Source organism: Triticum urartu, chromosome 2A (genome assembly GCF_056163025.1).
Source record: "Triticum urartu cultivar PI428250 chromosome 2A, HENAU_Tu73, whole genome shotgun sequence".
Taxonomy (NCBI): domain Eukaryota; kingdom Viridiplantae; phylum Streptophyta; class Magnoliopsida; order Poales; family Poaceae; genus Triticum; species Triticum urartu.
In genome coordinates, this window is record NC_141874.1 from 104,206,671 (window position 1) to 104,220,927 (window position 14,257).

General features: G+C 43.9%; 1 protein-coding gene and 1 pseudogene across 1 annotated transcript; both read left to right on the forward strand.

Moving 5' to 3' along the window:
- Nucleotides 1-1,468: 1,468 nt before the first annotated feature.
- Nucleotides 1,469-3,061, forward strand: LOC125529014 (peroxidase 2-like; annotated as a pseudogene).
- A 7,615-nt stretch (nt 3,062-10,676) lies between these two features.
- LOC125541155 (peroxidase 2) lies at nt 10,677-12,683 on the forward strand. The gene is made up of 2 exons (XM_048704624.2): nt 10,677-11,579; nt 11,675-12,683. The coding sequence occupies exons 1-2, from the start codon at nt 10,776-10,778 to the stop codon at nt 12,425-12,427; spliced, it is 1,557 nt and encodes a 518-aa protein (XP_048560581.1). The 5' UTR covers nt 10,677-10,775; the 3' UTR covers nt 12,428-12,683.
- Nucleotides 12,684-14,257: the final 1,574 nt, after the last annotated feature.

A 14,257-nucleotide genomic window follows, 5' to 3' on the forward strand; every position in this document is an offset into this window, starting at 1 on the left:
TGAATAGTTTAAATTTGAATTTTTAAAATTTGTGTGAATCACTAGTTTATGAATAACTTTACTATAAAAATAGAAATTTTTTTTCTATTTATTTTTTATTTGTACTTACAACTAAATACTTACAGTTTTTTAGTGATTTCTTTTTGCTTTTAGGTCACAAAAATTATAAACTTTCTGTTAGTGCCATTAGTTTTAAATTTTAAATAGTTTAAATTTGAATTTTTAAAAATTTGTGTGAATCACTAGTTTATGAATAACTTTACTATAAAAATAGAATTTTTTTTCTATTTATTTTTTATTTATACTTACAACTAAATACTTATAGTTTTTTAGTGATTTCTTTTTGATTTTAGGTCACAAAAATTATAAACTTTCTGTTAGTGCCATTAGTTTTAAATTTTGAATAGTTTAAATTTGAATTTTTAAAAAATTGTGTGAATCACTAGTTTATGAATAACTTTACTATAAAAATAGAATTTTTTTTCTTCTTTGCTATTTATTTTTTATTTATACTTACAATTAAATACTTATAGTTTGATTTTAGGTCACAAAAATTATATTCTTTTTGCTATTGAAGAATATTATAGTTTTATTTTAGTTGATCATAACATAATATTTTAATTGATTGTTTTTATTTTCATAAAAGTTTTGTAGTTCATACTGTTTGCTATTAATTCATTCTTTGAGCTAAATGACTCTGAAATTGGAAAGCATTTAAAAATGGACTCTGAAAAGGTTGAAAGTTGGCATGGTATCATCATTTCACCACGGTGGTGTCGGTGATGAGATCGGCGCGGGTGATCGACGGCGGTGAAGACGGGGACGGGGCGTGACGGACCGCTAAATCTAGACAAATCTCGAGGAAAATGGAGCTTGGAGGTCGAGCTTCGAGAGGAGAAAGCTTAAGTAGCCTCATGTGCATAGGAGGTGAGCTAGAGCACCACAAAGCCCTCTCCCCCTCGGCCAGAAAAAACAGAGCACTGTGCTCTGCTCTTGCTCATGTCATCAACCGGGACCAATGGTGGTGGGCCAGGAGCGAGGCCCATTGAACCGGGACCAATGACCCACGTGGCCTGGCCGGCCCTCTGGGCTCACGAACCGGGACAAATGGGCTGCAATTTCTGTTGTGTCCTTCTGGGAGGAGCGACCTCCCTTTTATAGGCGCAAGAGAAGGAGGCGTGAGGGCAGCGACAGGAGGCGTGGATATCCCTTTTATTTTCATGCTCGTACAAGTAGGGAAAGAATCTCCCTTATAAGAAGGTCCAACTCCCACTAAACTAGCAATGTGGGACTAAATTTTAATAGTATCCCTTGCCTTGTACAAATGGGCTGAGTGGGCCTCTAGGATTTATTAGAAATTTCTGAAATAGTTATTGGGCTGCCTAAAATAGACTAAATTTCAGCAATTGATCTACAAGATGCACTAATTAAAGAAGCTGTACACATGCATAGCACCAAACTTTCAGACATGGCAAACCTTGTCGTTGCCATCTTTTTGCATCGCTCGGCGCCGTGGCTACTGCTCAAAAAGCCGCCGCGCCGGCGACGGAAATGGCAGCCTACCAAGGTTCCTATCCAAGCTACGCTAGTCCGCCGGTAGCCGAAATGCCAGCCTATCCAAGCCACAGGAGCTCCCCAGCTGCTACACCTTCCCTGCTGCCGCCCCATCACCAAGCCCGCCAACCATGGCCGCACCTACTGCTAGTCCACCGAGCCCAGCCTCTTCTCCGTCTGCGGGATGGCGGAGGCTGAGAGTCGGCTACTACAGGCGCTCGTGCCCACGGGCGGAAAATATCGTCAGGGAGGCCGTGACCGTGAGGAACGCCACGTCCAAGAACGCCGGCCTCGGTGCTGGGATATTTCGGATGCACTTCCACGACTGCTTCGTCCAGATACAGTAATTATGAAAATCCGTTCATGCATGTAACATCTAGCAAGAAAAGAAAAAAAATCTTTCTGTGCTTGATATCACTAGCTATCTCTGTTTCACAATATCTGTCATGTGCACGTGATTAGGCAAGGCATAAAACCTCATGAATGTGATCGCTAAAATTGTACTACTGGATATAATACTGCTAGTGGTAAGCCGGATCCGAATCCGATCAATTCAGATGTCAGATAAGTATTTTATTTCTTCTTGGTTTGTACAGACATGTTTCTAGCATTTGTGTCGGTGTGATGCCAGGTATTCATTAACATGTGTGTGCACGCGTGATGTTTTCTTACCGCCTTACCGGGTTGCCATGCTTCCGTCCTCCTCGACCCAACAGCGGCCAACCCAGCCGGAGAAGCTCAGCCCACCCAACTTCCCAAGCCTGCGTGGCTTCGAAGTGATCGACACAGCTAGTTGCGTAGCTAGAATTTTACAACGCCCTGTGCCAACTGTAGAGAAACAATGTTAAACGGTAATGATCAATCAACAAAGGAATGCGTTGCCACACACCAGGCCATGGCCAGGGTAGCCTGGGGCCTGGCTACGCCCTTGGACACAGCCAAGGAGGCGCTCGAGAAGGTTTGCCTTGGCAGGGTCTCCTGCGCCGACATTATCGCCTTTGCTGCTCGAGACGCGTCTTACTTCCTCAGCCGTGCCAGGATCAACTTCAGGATGCCGGCAGGGCGCCTGGACAGGCGCGTGTCCCTCGCTAGTGAGGCGCTTGATCCCTCCACCCTTCTTCAACCTCTCGCAGCTCGTCGACAATTTCACGGCCAAGAACCTCGACGAGGAGGACCTCGTGGTCCTCTCCGACGCGCACACCATCGGCGTGTCCCACCGCTCGTCCTTCATCGACTGCCTGCCGCCGAAGCCATCCGATATGAACCCTGCATTCACCACCCTGTTGTAGAGAAAGTGTCCGATGAGCCCCATCTTCACGAGCTATTCACCTCGGACGCGACACTGTTGTCTTCCAGACGGACAGCGAGGAAGGTGGTGGAGAACGCGTTTATCCCTAGGAGATGGGAGAGGAAGATTGCCAAGGTGATGGTAAAGATGGTGGACATCGAGCTCAAGACCGCCGCCAGTGGGGAGATCAGGAGGATGTGTAGGGTCGTCAAAAACTAGGATTGCCGACCATTTGTAGTTAATAACCAAGTGTGCAGACTGTTTTAGGTTTCCCCACCAGTTTATTTTGGAGCATCCGCTCTTGTTGATTCCATGAATTTTGGTTCCTTGGTTTGTTAACTAGAAGCATGCTATTGCTCCATTCTTTGGTTAAATTAAATAGCTGGTTGAATTGTACTTGGTCACAGAGATTGTTAAAGGAAAAGCCTAAAAACCCGAAGTCAGATTTTTAGCACTCGAAAAGGAACGCCTTACTGTCCATCGGAATTTTTTTTTTCAAAAAGGGGGGCTCCCCGGCCTTACTGTCCATCGGATAGAGCGCACAATCTTGAAACAAATCTGGTTATCATAACTGTTCATTCCACTCTCACATTCGGGATAACCATCCCCTCACCATATTCTCTCTGTCTTCCCCTATCCACTAGCCCGCTCACTAAATCCCTCCCTCACCATGACCTGGTTGTCACTCCTACCTGGTCTGGCCGCCGCTGGCGAGCCTCCGCTTGTGTTCCTTGCACCATCCCCGCCCTCCTTACTATGGGATGTACACCATGTATCCCGATGCACACACGAAGCTTACTACCCCACATTGTCCTTCCCCTAGCCGTCGACCCCACCCTGCTGCCCCATGTCCTTCCCAACTCCAGCGGTTTTCTTCTACCGTACCGCGCGACGCGTCGTGGTTGTTGATGGCTGTCGTTATCAGCATCTGTGTCGCCGCCCTGCAACTCCTCTCCTTTCCCCATTCGCACCGTTCAAAGCCGTGGCAGCCAGCACCATTCGTCTCGGCCGCGCCGCTCGTGTACTGCCGCACAACAGACGACGACATCCACGAGTCCGTGTCGTTTCACCTGCTCGACAACGATGACGACCGCTTGAATGGGACCACTGACATCACCCCCATCGGTGTCATCAGGCAGTGAAAATCTCGTTCTCGGCACGGTTCTATTCTAAGATGGAACTCGCGCTGCCGCACATGAGGGAGAGGAGGGTGTCCATCGTGGGGTGCGGTGGTGGGTGTGGGGCCAGGAGGGGGCTCACCATGCGCAACGAGCCCGAGTTTGGGGAGCGAATACAAGACATCTTCTTCGGGGCTCAAGATCCTGGTGATGTTCCTCGTGAATGCACTGATACACAAATGAGTAGTCAATCAACACTAGCTCACACATGTATTCTTCTGTTTACAAATTTGGCATCATTTTTTAGGAACATGAATCCCTAATTTTGGTATGTGACTATAAGGTGTGATTGGATGGTTAGGACAATGGTTGTACTCACAACCCACCAGCAATCAAATCCTCAGTTTAACTTCCTCTGTGTCTCCTCAAGATGAAATATTCTTTCTGCAAGAGGCGATGTGTCCATCGGTCACAAGGGGCTTATGGTGAGTCCATCATCTTTGAAGCGCCACAACTCCAATATTCAATAGGCATTGTGTGAACACATGCATCTTTGCATCCATGTTGTGCTAGGCGTTTATGCAATATAGTAGGGGGCAAAAGCTTAATAAATCCAATAGTCCATATATCTAATAGGAGGAGGATGCATATGTTTAGCGGTTAGGAATCGCTGCCTGGATAAACAAATGATATATATCGCTCTATGTGACCACTAGCGCTTTGATCGCCTACCGAGGCCAACCCATCAAGCGACTCTATTGAGAGTTTCCTGGAGCGGTTTGACGGAGTAATTTTCCTATTTTCGGCAGCTTCCAGGTTGATTTTCTTGTTTCTTTTTGTTTTTCGGTTCTGTTAGCTTTTCCACCAGTTTTTCCTAGTTTTTCTGTTAATGTTTTTTATTTATTTTTTTCATATTTTATGTTTTATTATTTTCAATTCATAATCATTTATTAAACTCGTAGACAATTTTCAAAAGTTGAAAGTTTTCAAATTTGCAAGCATTACATGAATGTCTGAACTTTTTTAAATCATATTTCATGATATATATTTGATCTCGTGGAACATTTTTGAATGTATCAAACATTTTATGAATTCGTGTTTTTTAAATTATCACTAATATTTTTCGAATTCCTGATTTTCTTAATTCATGGTCTTTTTACAAAATTTTGAAAAGAATTTTCAATTTGTAAATATTGTTTTGGATTTGCAAATAATCCTTGAACTCATGAGTTTTTTATTTACATGCACTTGTTTGAATTCATGATCTTTTTTTGAATCCCTGAAACATTTTCAAATTCTTGAGCATTTTTAATTCATGAAAAATATTTTGTTCACGCAAAAATTTGAAATGCTTGAACAGTTTTTGAATTTTTGAATTTTCTAATTCATGAACTTTTCAAAATTTGTGAAGTTTTTGAATTAATGAGTTTTTTAATATGGAAACTTTTCTTAATTCATGAGCTTTTAAAAAAATCTTGAACATTTTTTGAATTCACATAAATCTAATTCGTGAACCCTTTTTGAATTCACAAACTTTTTTTCAAATTCACAAATGTTTCTTCTCTTTGCCTCTCCTCTCGTTTTTTCTAATTTTCTCTTTCTTCTTAAAAAAATTAGCAGGCATTTCGGAGAATGTTCGGTGTGTATGAGGAAAAAGTTCATTGTATATTTAAAAGAACAATTCACCGTACGTTGAAAAATGTGAACAGCATATAAAAATTGTTCATTATATATTACAAATTTGTTCAGTGTGGATTTCCAAAAATTCACCCTATATTAGAAAATGATCACCGTATGTTAAAAGAAATCTTCGGTGTGTTCATTTTATGTTAAAAAATGTTCAATGTGTTGTTTGAAAATGTTCACCATGTATCAACACAGTGTTTATAGTACTAACCTATAAAAAATAGAAGAGAAACCGAACCTGGAAGAGAAAAAGAAAAAAAAAGAAAAAGTGAATAAAAGGCGAAAAACCACAAACAAATGGTAATGTATGCTAGGATACCGGGACGTGCTTAACCTACCTGTTGCTAGCGACCGAATGCGCCCCTGGGCTGGCCCACCCCCATGGGGCGGGAAGCTAGCCTAGCGAAGCCCGAATACTATTTGGCGCTTGAGGCACCAAATAGAGTCCAAATTGTATGGGGGCGCACACCCCCACTCGTTAGGTTCATGCCTGATTTCTGCAGCTGACCTATTATCACCACTCCACCGGTTTTGGGAACCTTGTAGAAGGTTCATGCCTGATTTCTAGGCTGGTATTTGCTTGTTTTTTTACTGTTTTAATATGGTTTTTTTTATTTAATTTCCATTTCTATTTTTTGTTTTCATTTTCATTTTTCTCTTCCTTTTTTCTTTTTCATTTAGATTTTAGTTTTATGTTTTTTAAACGTGTGAACTATTTTCGAATTTGAATAGTTTCTTCAAAGCCTTGTTCATTTTTTAATCCGTGATTTTTTTTTGCAAACAGGTGAACTTTTTTCAATTTGGTAATTTTTTAAAATCAATTTTTTTTTTCAAAATTGATGAACTTTCTTAAAATTGATTTTTTTTCAAATTGACAAACCTTTTCAGTTGTGAATTTTTTTCTAAATTCATCAACCTTTTCATTTTTGTGATGTTCTTTTTTAAAATTTATTAACTAATTTAAATTTTTTGGACTTTGTCAAATGCACAATTTTTTCCCTAAACTTTTTCCACATCTATGAAGTTTTTTAAAATTTTGTGAATCTTCTTCGACGTCAAGTATCTAGCGGTCAAAGGTCAACTTCGCTGACTAAGGCGAGGTCAGGGAACGAGTGATCTATGCCTAGAGAAGAGAAAAAACTGAGCATGAGTGAGGGAAACATAGGGAAGAGCTAGATGGCTGGCCCACTATGGCATCTTCATGAGCTAACTCAAGGAACCGGCGCAAGAGGCATCTCCTCTAGCAGCCAGCTGGTTAGTCCCTTTTTGCTTTTATGTTTACTAACCCATTAGTCTTTAATAATGGTTGTAGTTAGTAAAAATAGGGGGGCCATGATTTGGGGGGCCTTGTGCAGTTGCACAGGTTGCACCTACGTTTTTTTTTTCAAAACAAGCAATGCAAAGTTGCCTGTCATTTTCATTGAGGGAGAAAGGTAGTTTAAATTACATATTTTTCAGATGAAATAGAAAATCCTTTTGATCACCAAGATGAAGAAACACCTATAGCACCAACCGCCTAAAAGAGATACCCCACTCCTCGCTAAACCCTGAAGGAAATATGCCCTAGAGGCAATAATAAAGTTATTATTTATTTCCTTATTTCACGATAAATGTTTATTATTCATGCTAGAATTGTATTTACCGGAAACATAATACATGTGTGAATACATAGACAAACAGAGTGTCACTAGTATGCCTCTACTTGACTAGCTCGTTGATCAAAGATGGTTATGTTTCCTAACCATAGACATGAGGTTTCATTTGATAAACTGGATCACATCATTAGGAGAATGATGTGATTGACTTGACCCATTCCGTTAGCTTGGCACTTGATCGTTTTAGTTTACTGCTATTGCTTTCTTCATGACTTATACATGTTCCTATGACTATGAGATTATGCAACTCCCGATTACCGGAGGAACACTTTGTGTGCTACCAAACGTCACAACGTAACTGGGTGGTTATAAAGGTGTTCTACAGGTGTCTCCGATGGTACTTGTTGAGTTGGCATAGATCGAGATTAGGATTTGTCACTCCGATGGTCGGAGAGGTATCTCCGGGCCCTCTCGATAATGCACATCACTATAAGCCTTGCAAGCAATGCAACTAATGAGTTAGTTGCGAGATGATGCATTACGGAAACGAGTAAAGAGGCTTGCCGGTAACAAGATTGAACTAGGTATTGAGATACCGACGATCGAATCTCGGGCAAGTAACATACCGATGACAAAGGGAACAATGTATGTTGTTATGTGGTTTGACCGATAAAGATCTTCATAGAATATGTAGGAGCCAATATGAACATCCAGGTTCCGCTATTGGTTATTGACCGGAAACGTGTCTCGGTCATGTCTACATAGTTCTCGGACCCGTAGGGTCCGCACGCTTAACGTTCGGTGACGATCGATATTATGAGTTTATGTGATTTGATGTATCGAAGGTAGTTCGGAGTCCCGGATGAGATCGGGGACATGATGAGGAGTCTCGAAATGGTCGATATGTAAAGATGATATATTGGACGACTATATTCGGACATCGAAAAGGTTCCAAGTGATTCGGGTATTTTTCGGAGTACCGGAGAGTTACGGGAATACGGGGAACAAGTATTGGGCCTCATGGCCAAGTGGTGGAAGAGAGGAGGTAGGGCGCGCGCTCCCCCTAGCCCAAACCGAATTGGACTAGGGGGCCGGCTCCCCTTTCCTCCTTTCCTCCCTCTCCTTCCTTCTCCCTCACCTCCTTCCTTTCCTCCTCCTAGTAGGAGTAGGAATGGGGAGTCCTACTCCTACTAGGAGGAGGACTCCTCCTCCTGGCGCGCCCTGCAAGGGCCGGCCTCCCTCCCTCCTTGCTTCTTTATATACGGGGGCATGAGGGCACCCTAGAACACACAAGTTGATTGTTTCAAGCCGTGTGCGGTGCCCCCCCCCCCCACCATAATCCACTTCGATCATATCGTAGCGGTGCTTAGGCGAATCCCTGCGTCGGTAGCAACATCATCACCGTCATCACGCCGTCGTGCTGACGGAACTCTCCCGTGAAGCTCTGCTGGATCGGAGTTCGTGGGACGTCATCGAGTTGAACGTGTGCTGAACTCGGAGGTGCCGTGCATTCGGTACTTGGATCGGTCGGAACTTGAAGACGTTCGACTACATCAACCGCGTTCTCATAACGCTTCCGCTTACGGTCTATGAGGATACGTAGACGATACTCTCCTCTCTCGTTGCTATGCATCACCATGATCTTGCGTGTGCGTAGGTATTTTTTTGAAATTACTACGTTCCCCAACAAACCCAACCTCATTCTGCCTTGCAAGGAGGCATTATTATTATTATTATTATTATTATTATTATTTGAAATTGCGAGCATGCTATGGTGTAATGCACTAATTTTTTGCCATCAATTTTAATTTTTAAATAACATGGCAAATTTAATATGCATTTGCCATGGCAATTTCCGCCAATGACACTACCAGCGGAAGAAATAGTTTTTTTTTCATTTGAGTGAAGAACAAACTTATTACTTTTACAAACATGGCAAAATTTCTTATACAAGCATGGCAATTTTGGTCATACTTATTGTTATTTTTTTCATACATGACAAATTTCTGATACAAAGCATGTCAATTTTCATTAAAAGCAATTTTAATATACATCTGCCATGGCAGTTATTGTCCTTATTTTGTTTGTGTAATGTTCATTCTTTCAATTGTATTTCTTTGCCATGACATTTTCCAAACATAATTCTGTTGCAATGGCAATTCTAGAAAATTTTGTAACGAGACAACATCAAGTAATTATGATTTTTGCCACGGAAAATTTGTGCTCCACTTTAGTTTTTTTTTCACCTATGGCATTTTTGCCATGATTTGCATAGGATTTTATATAGGTTTTGCCATTTATAATGGTAAATTATTCTTCTTTGTATCCATAACATAGCAAATTCGTTTTTGCAAAAAAAAAAACAAAGCAAATTCATTTTTCTGTTCACAGGACAAATTTCATTATTGTCACATGGCAAATTCATATTTGTTCATACGGCAAATTCTACTATTGTCACATGGCACATTCTTAACATTTTCCTTTTTCTATAGGTTTTTTCGTTCATAACATGGCAAAATCATTTGGTCATATGGCAAATTCATTTAAGGTCACATTGCAAATCCATAACATTTTCATTTTAGTTTGCCGAGGACGACGGGGACGACAAAGTGGATCCCTGGCGAATCCTGCGCCACTGCGTCTGGTGGGTGCGTCAAACCCGCACTGCAGCTTGGTTTTATTTCTCCTTTCCTTTGTGCCTGGCATCACAATAGGTGGCACGACATACACATCTTACTCATCTTTGGGCAGTACGCCTGGATGCATACACGAGTGTGGTAGTACAAGAAGATGAAAACAGGGGCAAGAAACAGAGACGAAGGCGGGCTGCACCACCAGCACTGTCACCATCGCAGGCCAAAACTACGCTAAGCTAATTAAGCAGCTGGCCGCTGATATAGCTAGCATAGGCAAAAGCCAACACCATGACATTTGGAGCCGCTACAATTCAGCAACCTTACCCCCCACCAAAAAACAACAAAAACAACAACAGCAGCTTGCTGGCTGTGCGATGCACTTGTTTACACACCGACACCGACACCGATCAATGCATCCATTTTAGTATCAAATTTTCTACTTGAATCAATGAGGAAGCAACCTTGGCCGGTTGTCATCAACCAGTTTTGTACGCGGCGTGTATTACACACTTACAACCATCCTAGTTTTGTACATGCGTCCCGCGTTACAGCTGCAGAACAGAAGAACGATGATTATTCCCCATCTAGTTTCCTCCGCAAATGATTGCGTGCCAGTCGGCATAGCGGAGCAATTAGGCAACTAGACGTGTCAGCGTCAATTGATTGAGCTGGGAACTACTCGGTGCCGCTGCCATGTTCCGGCCCTTGACTTCACAACCTTCGCCACGTGAGGCTTCCCCGGATTGCCCGGAGACATTCCGCGTACATTCCTCGTCTCCTCCGGCGCTCCTGAGCTATATGTAGGACGGTCGTAGCTCTTCGCCCTTAGTCCAGCCACACAAGTTGTTGCAGATAGCGAACACAGTTACGAACAGCAGTAGAGATAGCAGTAGCTGAGATGGTGAAGATCGCCGCCCTCGCCTTGCTCGCGTTGCTGGGATCCGTGGCGTGCCAAGGTGACAATGGCTCGCCTGCGGAGTCACCGGCGTATTCTGCAAGCTCGGCCCCGGCGAGCTTGAAGGCGATCAGTTATCCTCCAGGTGCCAGCCCCAGCCAACCCATGCCGAGCCCGATTGTGTTGAGCCCGAGCCCGCTCGCTCAGCCTCCTAGTCCTAGCGTCGACCTAGGCGCACCGAGCCGAAGCCCGCCGGTATATCCACCGAGTGTCAGCCAACCCGCTCTTCCTCCGTCTGCTTCTTCCAGTGCCCCGAGCGCAAGCTCACCGGAGTACCTTCCTAGCCCTAGTCCAAGCGTGTCTGGTCAAACCCCACCCACATATTCACCTGACCCAAGTCCACCTAGTCATCCTCCTACCATTAGTCCAAGCCCATTGAGCCCGAGCACTACTATTGCTTATCCACCGAGCCCAAGCCCTAGCCAACCCGCATATCTTCCTAGCCCAAGCCCGATCAATCCAAGGCAACCCAATCCTGCCAGCCCTAGCCCTAGTCCAGCACCGTATATTTCAAGCCCTAGCCCAAGCCCAAGCCCAAGCCCGGATAGCCCTGCTCCAGCCCCTTATCCTCCCAGTAACTCTCCCAGCCCAAGCACTCCCGTTTCAGGGCTCAGTGTCGGTCACTACAGCTACTCCTGCCCAAATGCGGAGGCCATTGTCAGGGAGGCCGTGAAGAACGCCACGGAGAAGAATCGCGGCACCGGCGCGGGGCTCATCCGTCTCTTCTTCCACGACTGCTTCGTCCGGGTAAATAATCCAGACGCTCACATCTCTTCTAATTAGTCTGATCAATATTAAGCATTCCTCCATTCTTACGTGCTGTGCGTGACGTGATCGCTCAGGGGTGCGATGCTTCCGTTCTCCTCAACACGACCGGCTCCGGCGAGCCGACAGAGTTGAAGGGCCCGCCGAACAAGACCCTCCGAGGCTTCGAGGTCATCGACGCGGCAAAGGCGGCGCTCGAGGAGGCCTGCCCCGGAGTTGTCTCTTGTGCGGACGTCCTCGCCTTCGCCGGCCGCGACGCCACCTTCTTCCTCACCAACCGCACGGCCGCCTACTTCCCGATGCCGGCCGGCCGCTACGACGGGCGCGTGTCTTTCGCCAACGAGACCACCCTCAACCTGCCGTCGCCCACCTCCGGCCTCCAGCAGCTCAACAAGAGCTTCCACGCCAAGGGGCTGAGCCTCGAGGACATGGTCACCCTTTCCGGCGCGCACTCCGTCGGCCGCTCCAGCTGCTCGTCCTTCCACGACCGCATCCCCCCCAACCCCTCCGACATGGACCCCGAGTTCGCGAGCTCCCTGCGGGAGCAGTGCAGCAGCAGCGACCCCTCGGCGATGCAGGACTTCAAGACCCCCGACGACCTGGACCGGCAGTACTACCAGAACGCCGTGGACCACAAGGTGCTGTTCACCTCCGACGCGGCGCTCATGGCGTCGAACGAGACGGCGAGGATGGTGCTCGATAACGCTCATGTCAGTGGGCTGTGGGAGAAGAAGTTTGCGGCGGCGATGGTGAAGATGGGCGGCGTCGGGGTCAAGACCAGCGCCGACGGCGAGATCAGGAAGAAATGCTGGATCGTCAACAAAGTGTGACGTGTCGATCGATCAGGTGGTTCATCGTAAGAAGGTCTCATGAATTGTTCGATGCCACATTCGGCACATGCACGCCGTTGGTGATGATTTTTTTCCGGTTTATTTTTTTCAGACTAGGACATGCAAAATGTAGTACATCTGTTTGGAATTCTTTTGGCGTATATATGGAGTGAGAAACTTGGAACTACAAAATACATTTACACCAAGTATATAGGTTCTATTGGTTCTAGCGGCAAAGCAGACCATAATATTCCAACCTTGTTTGTCTTTGTGAATACGGAGTATCATTTGAACACTTTGGTAGAGACTGAAACTTGGACGCGGACTTCTGAAACATGGTTTCCTGGAAGCCCCCATTATGAATAGTAAATTCTAAAAATATAAAAAATAAAATAAATCTGATCTTTTTTACCATATATAGTCGACCGGTATACTTGGGTATGAAGTTTTATGAAGAAATGTCATCATGATATTCTGCACAAAAATGACAAAACTGATGTTGAACAAACACTGTTTGAATGAATAGTAATATCTGTATTTTCTTCACTAAAATTACAATGGGTGTCATTCCTTCATGTAACTTCTCACGCGAGTAGAATGGTCAGCCTAGTTTGATACCCCATAATTCAAATATGAATTTCTCTAATATTTTTCTAGATCTTACTATTCACATGGGTGCAAATGAAACCATGTTCACCTCAATGTATTTTGAAATACTCGGTTTTAGTACTTTCAAGTTTGCAATCATTTCTCCAAAAAAAAAACATTTTTAAAACCATGTAGGAGAGCTGCATGTGATTACCATAGAAGAAAAAAATGTGACAAAGTTTTTAAGAGCAACACAACAAAGAACCCACACATAGAAAGGCAGTCAGATCCAATAGCTGCCCTATTTTAGGGAAGCAAAAAGTGCTTCACGTAAAATATAGAGCACAAAAAGTGCTTTTTAAGGCATGACAAATTGAGCGCCTCCAACAGCTGCCTTAAAATTGAGCACCAAAACATGAAACTCGCGAACCAACCCGTGGTTGGATGGTTAAGAGGGTAGTGGTGTCCCTTGCCCACTAGAGCAAGTCCTAGAGTTGTCATTGGTGCTCGCATTCTCCTGAATTTATTTCAGGCATTCCGACGATGTGCGTTTAGTGAGAGGAGACATTCCTGTCGACTACGTAGGCGTCTGTTGCGACTTCGCCAATCTCAAGATGAAGTGCCGACTCAGTCTCTCGGATATGCTCATAAGGGTAGGGTGTTTGTGTGTGCATTCATAGGGATGGGTGTATGTGTGTACAGATGAGCGTATGTGTTTCTACTATCTTTAAAAACATCAAAACTACTTATTTTTTTAAAAAAATATGCAAACTATTTCAATCTCACATTGTGTACTCCGATTCAAACTTAAACATGCAAAGTTTAAACATACAACAAGCTAAACATCGAACCATTACGTAGATCAAACATACATCCAATACATACTCGGCACTGAGATGCTTGATCGCATGCCACACACCATGCCCAGCACCGGCCACCATGGCAGTGCATGTGTTTCCGCTCCCGTTAACGTTGCAGAAATTTAGAAGTATGAGCTGTTTGCTTTGGATACAAACATGATGCTTACGATACAATACAAAATATGGAAATGAAGCAAACCAAATAAAATGAAGTTGTATATGGTGAAAAAACATAACTAAGCAAACTGTGCACCGTGAAGAATCACATGTATGATTCATATAAACCATGAAAATTTGGATGCATCAGATTTATACAACTGTAACGTAATTTCTACATAGTGGAAGCACATTTTCTGAAATGGAAATACAAAATATTTATACG